Raw genomic sequence first — 10,194 nt, 5'->3', positions numbered from 1 at the left:
GTATTAAAAAGCCAGAAGCACTTAAAAGACACTAGTTTCCTTATTTTGATTTTATAATTACTATAACTTCAACCTCAGAATTGAAATTTCCCCCAAAGTACCTTGCTTGGTCATCTTTACAAGGAACATACTATTACCTTATAATGTTTTCACTTTAAAAGAATTTTTTCCAAATTTGGTTTACATTAATATTGTCAAAAAGTCTTCGAGGTTTCCTCCCCCCATCTTTTGTGTACATCAAGAGAGGCATTACCTTCAGGATGTGAGTAGCAGCAGAAATCCTTTAGACCAACAGTTTCAAATCAGTAGTCACATTAACCAGAAATTTTAGCATAGCCATAGATTACTATATTCACAGAACTCAAATGGTCTCCCAAAACACCTGAGAATAAAAAAAATCTAACAGACTCCTGATTTTAATGTTTAAAGAACATCATCAAGTCAAGAAAAAGAAAACAGTATCTTTATTTTGTGTCCACTCTAACAAACATTCACTGTCTGTACATCCCATCAGAAATAGACAAAGATCTTTGTGTAAAATATTCTGAAATTAAAAAGGTGAACATACTCCGTTACTGAATACACAAGAGGGATGCTAATATCACACATTTATTGTCAGTCAGGTATGTATGATACAAAGAAAGGCAACTTAAATTATACTAGTGCTTTTCCCCAATTGGGCAAATTTAAGACGTGTGCTGAAAACAAAGTTGCTAGTTAAGGAAGGAATAGGGTGCCAAACCCAGAACACAGCAGGTAACTGGAGAAACATTTCTATGCTGCATCACCCCCGCACATTCCAACCCTAGCTCTTGTGGAGTTAAGACAGCCAAAACTCTCCAATGGTTTTGTCATGCTGGGCAACTACAGAGGAAGACAGTTCGACAACTCAAATTCTTGTTGGGACAAGTCAGGATTGACTACCTCTTGCCCTAGGAGAGTAGGAGCAGCTATTAATTTTCTGCCTGTGTCATCTCCATCTCCTAAAATGGAATTTAGACTAGATAGGCATCACCTCAGATTTTAAGCATGAGGTGCTGTGATGACATACTTGGCCTGTAAAATATTTTTCATTACCCCACAACGGAATAGGAATATTTGCAAGTGAACAGAAACTCAACAATACTCTTATTTCACAATACTTACTTCTCTGACTTCTGCCAAAGGAACCAACTCCAGAGGTTGAAATTATAGGTTCCAATGGATTTTGCTTCTGGTGAAGCTATTCCCCTGAGAAACACAATACTAACTTTGTTTCTACCACCTCCTTCTCTTGACAAGTAGAGAAGTCACTGAAACTAATTCCTCCAGGGGTAGGATGAGGGAATTCTAGGGAGTTGGCGCAAAGACTCGCCAACTGGCTCAGCCGACAGTGTGTATTCTTGGTGGCACTAGCTTCCCCCACCCTGCCTCTTTCCTAGATTTATTCCCTAGACATTATGCTTCTGACTCAGTGTAGCTAGTGCATGAGAGCTAATTTTCCTCCAGAATAAACAAGAAAATACCCCTGAGGCCAGTGCCAATGAGCACTGGGAGCCAAAGGGGAGTTATTCCACAGATACCGTAGACCAGCTTTTGCTATCTATCCAATGATGCTGAAATTGATGAGTATTCTGGCTTTTAATACCAGCAGAAATGGAGTTAAGTGGGTCATCTTGTGGCTCAAATCCATCAGAAAGATGCTAGTGTGCAACCAGTGTTATGGGCTCTCCAGACAGAGAGATACCTGTAACAGGTTTCCAATATAATATGGTAACAAATATACACAAGAACAATCTTAATAATACAACTAAGGACATCATATGAGCAGTCTGAGTCCAAAAAGGAACTCAAAGTTTGGGTGGGTTTTATGTGTGGTAGGGACTAGACCAAAGAATTTTCATCTGGCTTGGGGCAAGAACAATTCCAGATGTAAACAGGAAAGGATGTCCAGCACAAAATAGAAAAACACATTATTGTGTTACCCTAAAATATCAAAACGCCATTTTATATGAGGATAGTTTTACAAAATTCCTTATAACTTGGCTGGTTTGCACTCACCTTGAGTATTGCCAATGTACTTCTCTAACGTATCTGGGTTATGGTCTGGCTTCATTTTACTTTGAATGTTTCCTTCTCCAACCCAGCTTCGTCTTCTCACTCCACCCCACCCCCCACCGGAAGCCCTCACCCACCCCCCTACATTTCCAGATAAACCAATTTACCCTCGTTAATTGTTGCCAATCCCTTTACTCAAGGCATTCTCATCCTACACAATTTAGAGTAATCAACGGCTAATGTTCCTTTACAGAGAGCAATTAAAAGATGTTCTCAACCATATAGCTCACATCTTCAAGTAGGGGGTTTGTGATAGATGCCAACACATTTTCCAAAAGAAAGGCTGCATCATACATATCCCACAAATCCAGCATGCAGTGACCATGTGTGCATGTAAAAGTTTATAAATACTATCTGATGAATTCTGTATTCACTCATCTGCTAAATCAGAGGATACAAGACCTTGGTTGAATTTTTTCTTAAACAGTTTGCATGGGCAGACACAGGTCTGCTGAGGAGTTTCCTGTCTCGTCGGGTCCCTGGCAGAGCGAAGAAAGGGGGAGGAGGAAATGGGCAGAGCTGGTGGTGCTTCTCTGCTGTGTGAGGCACTGGGCCTTTAACTATGGTGAGGGATAGTTAGGGGATTCTCAAAGGATGGGTGGGAACCATCCAGTCAGTGTAGTGTGTACACAGGTGCGTACGGGGGGGGAAGGAGAAAGTCTAGGGTGTGGGACAGTCTGCTCCTAGGAAGTACTTCAAGCGAGCAATAGGTAAAAATACCCATGCCAAGAAAAACACAGGATGTCTCTTTTATTCTAGTACACCCCAACAGGAGTAGTGACAGACATCTGGGAGCCACAGAGGTGAAAGAGAGAGGCACAAACTCAGACATTTTCTCTTCTTATTTAATCCACCCACAAATGCCATAGTATTGTACCAACTATTTTCCCATCTTGAATGTCATGGATGCATTTGGAGTCACAGTCTCTTAAGTAATCAGGATCTCTCCAAAATCCACTGAATTAAACAAATACCCTGCGAAAGATCGCCAGGCTTACTCTGAACTTAGATAGGCTACTGTTTTTTAATAGACCAAAAAAAAAAAATAAGTATCAAGCTACAGGAATGGTCACCATTTCCTCAAACCACTTGCCCAGAGAAGTACCTCAGAAACTTCTCATCCAAATCCACTGTCACTCCTTCCCACCTCCGTACCCAGCTCTCCCTCAAGGCCCCTATGAATTCATCAGAGCCTAAGTGACTCCACTCATCCACCAAAGAAGAGACTAGCTTATTTCAAACACCACCTTAAAAGAAGAAATTGGGACCACGGAGGCTAAGTGCTACTCTTGTGGGGAAATGAGGATTACATCATCATCCTCAAAAATGACAATTCAGAAAACTGTATTCTAGGTAATAAATAGTAGCTTAGTACTTCTGTTGAAGATAAATAATGCAGAAATAATAAAATTAATGGAATTAAGTTAAATTGTAATTTTTTAAAATTGGTATTTGTTCAAAAGTAGGTGCCAATATATAGAGAAAAAAGAATAAACATTCTCTCATCCTCAAAACCAGGCATTCTGCTGCCCATCTTTTGAGAATGCCCACTCTAAGCTCAACGTGCCAGAGGCAGACATTTTTATTGAAAGACACTGTAAATGGACAATATTTTTTTTTTTTGTAAAAGCACAGAATTGTTTCACATATTCACATTCAAATGATTTCTCCACTTCCCTGAACTGGTTGACAGAAAATTGTGGAATGAAGAGTTATTCACAAAATCTTCAGGAAGCAAAGACGAGCTAGAGCATGGAATGCTCAAGGATGATGATGCCTCTGGGGTAAGTAAGGCATTACGACTGTAGGAGGAGGCACACTGGCCCAGTTCAGAGGTGGATGGTTGGCATGCCCATTTTGACTTAGAAGAGTGGCAATAAAATTGGCAGGATTAAAAGAGTGGGGAATCCAGCAATCCTACCCGAGCAGGACTGCATATTTTCTCTCTCTCTCTTAGTGTGTTCACTTTCCAGGTCCCAAAGAGGCTGGCTCAGGACAGCTTGCTCTCTGCCATGTAAAAACGATACATGACAGCTAAGAGGACAGCACCCACAACAGGGATAATCCAACTTGCCCAGCAGCTACAGAAAACAAAACAAAATGCAACACAGTTAAATACATTTATCCAAAATGTTTTGCACAATAGGTACCTTTTATTTCTAGGCAAAAAATTGGGAAATACTAGCTGCTAAATAAAAAGGCGTTAGTAAATATTGAATTGACATTTCTAACTGCCATAGTATGGTATCCAGCCAAATTTAGTAAAAATTAAGATTTCTACAGAAGGACTTCCTCCAACAAGTTACATAAATCTAGAAAACACTACAAGAAAATGACTAAAACTCAGCCAAAGGTACTGCATGGATTTCTCTGTATAAGTTTCAAAACTAGAATGAAACTGCTTGAAAGAAGAATATTTCTTTTTAATGGAGCTCAAGGTCATAAGAGTCATATAGGTCCTTAAGGTCACATGGCTCAGCTGGCCCGCTACTTGAGATATATGTAGCTAATGAGGCCTTTAAAAGCGGGCCCAAACAGATTCACTTAACACATTTTTTTCTTGTCTCAGTGAAAAATATGACATGGGATGGAATACTAGCTTTATGTATGTATAACTGTCAACCAGGTGGGAAGCTCCCTTTTAAAAAGTAAGATTTTCAAAGCTGTAACCCTGTATCACATTATAGAAAATATATACTTATCACTATAGATGGATCTCTCTATTAAAATTTTACTTGTAAAATACAAAGAAGTTTGTTAAAGTAATACTGTACCTTTTGTACATTGAACTTGAATTCTGGAGATGTGAACAAAAAAAAATAAGAAAAAAGAGAAATACGGTTAGTACTGTTTATTTAAAACTAGAAACTGCAACATGAATCCAAACTATACTTTAGACCAGCTCAGGAACTAGATAAAACTTCTTTTAAAACTCTTTAATGAGTAGGTGTACAAGGTGAGGGGAACTCGGGGACAGCAACTACAGTGAAGTGGACTCATAGTCCTTCTAGCTACCTAATCTAGCTGGGTTTGTCACTACAGCAATAGAAGTAATAGCAATACTCCACATAATGGGAATATCATGACTTTATTATTTCTAGAAGAAACTGACTTCCTTTTGATGCTTTTAACTGTGTACTATAACTATGACCAAGGACTATACAACTTGTATGGCTACCACACATTAGGGAAATGAAAATAGGGAAAGAGAACATCCACCTAAAACTCATTATTTTATGTAATCCAAAAATTCCACTGATTTTATTTTCAGGTGGCAGGTAATTTCCGAAATGAACGCTATTACACAAAAAGTCTGTATAACAACTGACAGTGGGCAACAATTCACAAATATAAAGTACTTCCTCCAAAAATATGATTGCTGACCATGCATAGAAGTCTGTAAGTTTCTGACAACAAATTAGTGAAAGACTTCCTAGCAAACCTATCCACAAATACTTCTGAACAACGTGGCATGAAATTTCAATCTTGGGTGCCTAAGATTTAAACCATGCAAATTAATCCAAGACTTTCCTTAGGACCAGAAAGAAATTAAACGGCAAAAAAAGTAAAAATGTTCAATGGACCATGTGAACGAAGATGATATTCGGGGTCTTTGGATCCATGGCACCGGGCACATTAAGTATTTATGAGGAATGAGGTGAACGTATCTAATGAAAACTTCACAGCCTCAACTTTAAAAACTGTTTTAAGCTAATCACTTATAATGTTGCCTAATCCTTTATTTTTTAAATTTCTGAACAGCAGGCACATATGATCTGGCTGCATCAAGGAAGGCCAATGGTTTCATAATCTATTTAACAGTTACAATGGGATTTTTCTCCACAGACACATATTGGTGCTTGGCAGAAAAGATTTATAAAGGGGCTATGAAACAAGATGTTTCACCAGAAATTTTGAACACTGGCCAAAAATGAAGGCATTAAAGGACAAATTACATACTGTAGCACTTAAATCTAGAACTATGAGGGTAAAAAGTATGCTATCCATATAAAAGCCTTTTCTAGGATTCAAACTTTGAACATTAATTTTTTCCCCTTAATTATGGTTAAAATTCCTGACACATGAAGAGTGCTGAGTATTTTCCTGGTCACCTTCAAAGATGGCCTATAAAAATGGAAGGAAGGGGCCTAAGGCTAGAAATTTGGATTAAACTGTTAAGCTACATCCTAACTAATGTTTAGAAACATATATGGTATATTTTTTTAAACCAAAAGCACCTCAAAATGCCCCTATTTTGATCATAACTATCCACCCAGAAGATAAGATACAATCTTACCTAACAGATTACAGTAAAAAGAAGGAAGGTAAAAACTTTGCTCTCCCTTAAGGATACTCACAGCCAAGTAAATGCCAGGCTACAGAGGCCCCACTTTTAATCAACTACAATGAAAGAGTTGTTTAAAGCAGTGCTGTTAGAAGCCAAGTCCCTCAGCCAAGCTTGGAAAAAAGCCAAATAAGTTATTTTTAATTTTGCGAAATAAAAAAATGCAAGATATTTCGTCCTTAAATGATTCTACCAACACATGTCTACCTTCAACCCCTAGCTTCCCTCCAAATGCCATTTTCCAATCTATATTATCACTCCCAAAGTTCTGATGTTCAACCTAATCGATTTTAAAAGAAAACCCTAGAGGTCCCTTTAATATGTACCATTGGCCATGGAGGCAAATCCAGCTGGTTATGACCCTCCCCTGATGTGAATTTACATACAAGATTTTCAAGGAGCAGAACACAGTGACTCTTACAAACTTTAGGGCTATCTGGTCTGTGGTATACTGAGTAGAAACAGAAGTGCTGGCAGCAAACCAAAAGCTGAAATAGTATTTTCAGCATTCAACAGATCAAGGGGTTCCGTTGCATGTTTCCTTACTGCTCTCAATGGAATTTTGGATATAACCATGATCAAGAGTTAACAAACCCCACCACAAACTTATTGTGATTTTACATAGGAAAAGTTTCCAAATCATTAAAAGAAAATCAGGCCTTTAAGCTGTGCAACAATTTTTAAAACTCTGAGAAATTAAGACACTATAGATGGTCTTGGTGAACTGAAAGGAGCTATTTCATAACAACTGAGTGTCCTTTTTGGAAAGGTGCTTGTAAGAGGAACTATGTCTAATACCTCCAAACCAAAGTCTTTTCACTCTTCTCTTTCCTCACCTGTAAAATGAAGAAGTTATACTAGATGATCTCTAAAGCTCCTTCCAGCTCTAAAATTCTATTGCCTTCATGCCAAATTCAATTAGTCCAATATAATTTTCTTACCAATGACCACAAGTCACCCTTATGACAGTAATCCTTAGCTGGCTTCCCTGGAGGCTAGGCAGTAAGGGCATTCTCTTGAGATGGAATGAGAAAGCATTGGACCAAGTTGTTTCCTTTCCAGTTTAAAAGCTCGAAGCCTGCCCCTATTCCCTTGGGATGATAAAATCCTTTTATGTGGCCCTGGGAGCCATTTAGGGAACCAAATCCATTTAGGGAACCAAATCCAATAAAACCATTTTCCCTAGGATAACTAATCCAGGAGAGAAGCTAGGAGTACCCCTACCTAGAGGAGACTGCATATCCTTTGCTACAGAGGTATCCTTTGTTACATGGGTACCCAAATATCTATACTCAGAGAATGGATATCCTTTATTACAGAGGTATAAATCTAGCAAAAGGTGCCTCAGCATCTTTAGGTTATACAAAAGTCACCATGTATGTAGAAAGATATTTCACATATATAAACCACCGTACTTCCAATGAAACAGAATTTCGTAGGCAAAAGTAAAATAAAAAAAATGTTTTAGAATATTCAGTTGTAGAAGCTTATTTTTAAGTCACAAATTGACTGTTTAGGAATCCAAGTATTTAAAATGGAAAGCAAAGTGCTCTAAGCCGCAGGGATGATTCCAGGAAAAATAATGAACATCTGGGTACCCTGGTGGGGAGTCTTATCTTCTTATTGGAATAGAATATTTCAATATTTGTGGACAACTCTTCCTGAGAAGAAATGGAGACTTTTAACGTCTGAAATAAATGTAAAAGTTTCTCCTCCCAAGTACATTAAAACCTTGCTTTAGCAAAGTATTTCTCATATGGTGGGTCTCATCCTGAACTCCATTTAAAAGAAATCCTAGCTCTCATTTTATCTTCAAACATAGGGTTCACCAAGGCCGAGGCCTCTAGGTGGTGCAGTGGATAGAGGACCAGCCCTGGAGTCAGGAGGACCTGAGTTCAAATTTGACCTCAGACACTTGCTTTCAAAAACAACAATAAATCTATGTTCACCCATGTGGAGATTCAGCGGTATAGACATGGGGGAACCAGCATTAAAGTGAGGTTACAAACAACTAACATTTCTAATCTACTCAAAGTTACTCAATCTTATAGTCTAGGAAGATGATATTAGGTGATTTGGGCCGCTCTAATTACTACTTTGCAAAATACTGATGCTGATCTCCAAGAAAATCATCCTGTTTATTACCTCACTATTGTTTCATAGGAATAAGAACACAATTCTCCAAACATAAATAAAAGCATATTTTTCAAAAAACTTTTAAGGAAAAAAAACCTCAAGAATTCAGTAAACTAAATGAAGAAGAAAAAAAATATATTTGGGGATTTCAAATGATCTGTATTTTCATCAAATGGGTGACTGCCCATCCCTACTTTAATGATCTTTCTGAGTTACTGTAGCCAAAGAAACAAACCTCACAAAAACTCCCAAGAAACCCTCCGGTCTTCACCTTCTGGTACTTAGGCCCTTCCCCATTTAATATGGTTATTGTCTTTGGACAACAGACCATCACTGAGAATACACTTGTTGTCTTTGAGGACCCAGGGTCATCTCTGGGCAACAATGAATGAGACATCTAAACTAGGATTGGGTGGAGGGGATGAAATCCATTAAAATGAAAATATAAGACGATCCCAACTGAGACTGAAGAATGCAGGCTGTGACGAAATTAAAGTGCTGGTTCTGAGAAGGATGCTGGGTTCCGTTAACCTTTGTTTTTATAGATTAACTCTGAATAGTGCTGTTTTACAAAGAAGTAGATTACAGAGCAATCTCAAGACGTGAGATGAAGGTCACCTGGGTTTTAATAGAGTCCACTGGATTCTAAGTTTCAGCATAAAAGATAACATTTCTAAACATTAAGTGTTCAACAGATGCAAAGAGGAATCTGAAGACCCTGATATGATGCTTCAGCAAGCAGTGGTCATTGCTAGCAAGAGGGAACCTGGTACGGCCCAGGTCTTCATAAAAACCTCGCCCACTTTTCCACTTAGATAACTTTATAGATATGATTTTTTTTTAAAAAATCCCTAACTGTAATGGCTCCCCAAAATCACTGTTCAAGTTCCAGAGGGCTACATCTGGCCTCTATACCCAGACATTCCTATTTCATCTTGTGTCACAAAACAAAAACAGCTGCTTCAGACAAGGGAGTAAAGCCATGTTCTGTGGTAAGCAGAACTGACACTATCATGGGAAAATAACATTCAATTTGGCCTCAAAAGCTGTTCACAGGGAGTTCTGTACAAGGCAGAGGAGTGAGGGTCTGAATTTAAAGCCAACTCACCTTTATCCCCCCCAAACTGCCAGAAATGGAGCAAATAAAGCAAGGAACAACAAACTCTTTTGGGGATTGTAGTTTCTTCAGTGTGGGAACTCCCTCCACCAACTTAGATCAAGTGTCCCTTCTTCCATTTATGGTTTTATGAGGTACAGTGACCAAAAAAGAGAAAGCAAACCACTAGGTGGCCAAGCTTCTTGAGATGACGTTCTTTGATCTTAGCTGGGCTGGTTGTGCACAGGTTATACAGACTAGCTCAGTCATACAATCTGGTGCCAGATCCATCGGGGTCAAAGCATTTCCAGCTTTGCAGAGGTGGCCAAAACCTGTGCTCATTTGCCATAGTCACAGAGCCTGAGGACATCTTTATGCCAAGGACTTTGTGACATTAGTAGAAATAGTAGGTTAATTTCTGACACCCACGTAAGCAAAGGAATGGGGAAAGTTTCCTGAAGCTCACCCCTCTTGACCCACTGAGCATACTTCCTTGCACTTTCACTTTCCCACCGTGGAG

General features: G+C 38.7%; 1 protein-coding gene across 1 annotated transcript in view; it reads right to left on the bottom strand.

Annotated features, from left to right (window-relative positions):
• Nucleotides 1-441: 441 nt before the first annotated feature.
• The window catches only part of LOC118841632 (cytochrome b5 type B), a 51,178-nt gene continuing 41,425 nt past the window's right edge, over nt 442-10,194 (bottom strand). Inside the window, exons 4-5 of the mRNA XM_036749207.1 lie at nt 4,872-4,894; nt 442-4,178 (exon numbers count right to left, since the gene is read on the bottom strand). Coding sequence (XP_036605102.1) covers nt 4,088-4,178; nt 4,872-4,894 — 114 coding nt within the window. The 3' untranslated portion in view covers nt 442-4,087. The remainder of the gene's footprint in view (nt 4,179-4,871; nt 4,895-10,194) is intronic.

This window comes from Trichosurus vulpecula, chromosome 3, assembly GCF_011100635.1.
Source record: "Trichosurus vulpecula isolate mTriVul1 chromosome 3, mTriVul1.pri, whole genome shotgun sequence".
In the NCBI taxonomy this organism is placed as follows: Eukaryota; Metazoa; Chordata; class Mammalia; order Diprotodontia; family Phalangeridae; genus Trichosurus; species Trichosurus vulpecula.
Note: the sequence above shows the minus strand (reverse complement) of the source record. Positions and strands in the feature narration are given on the sequence as shown.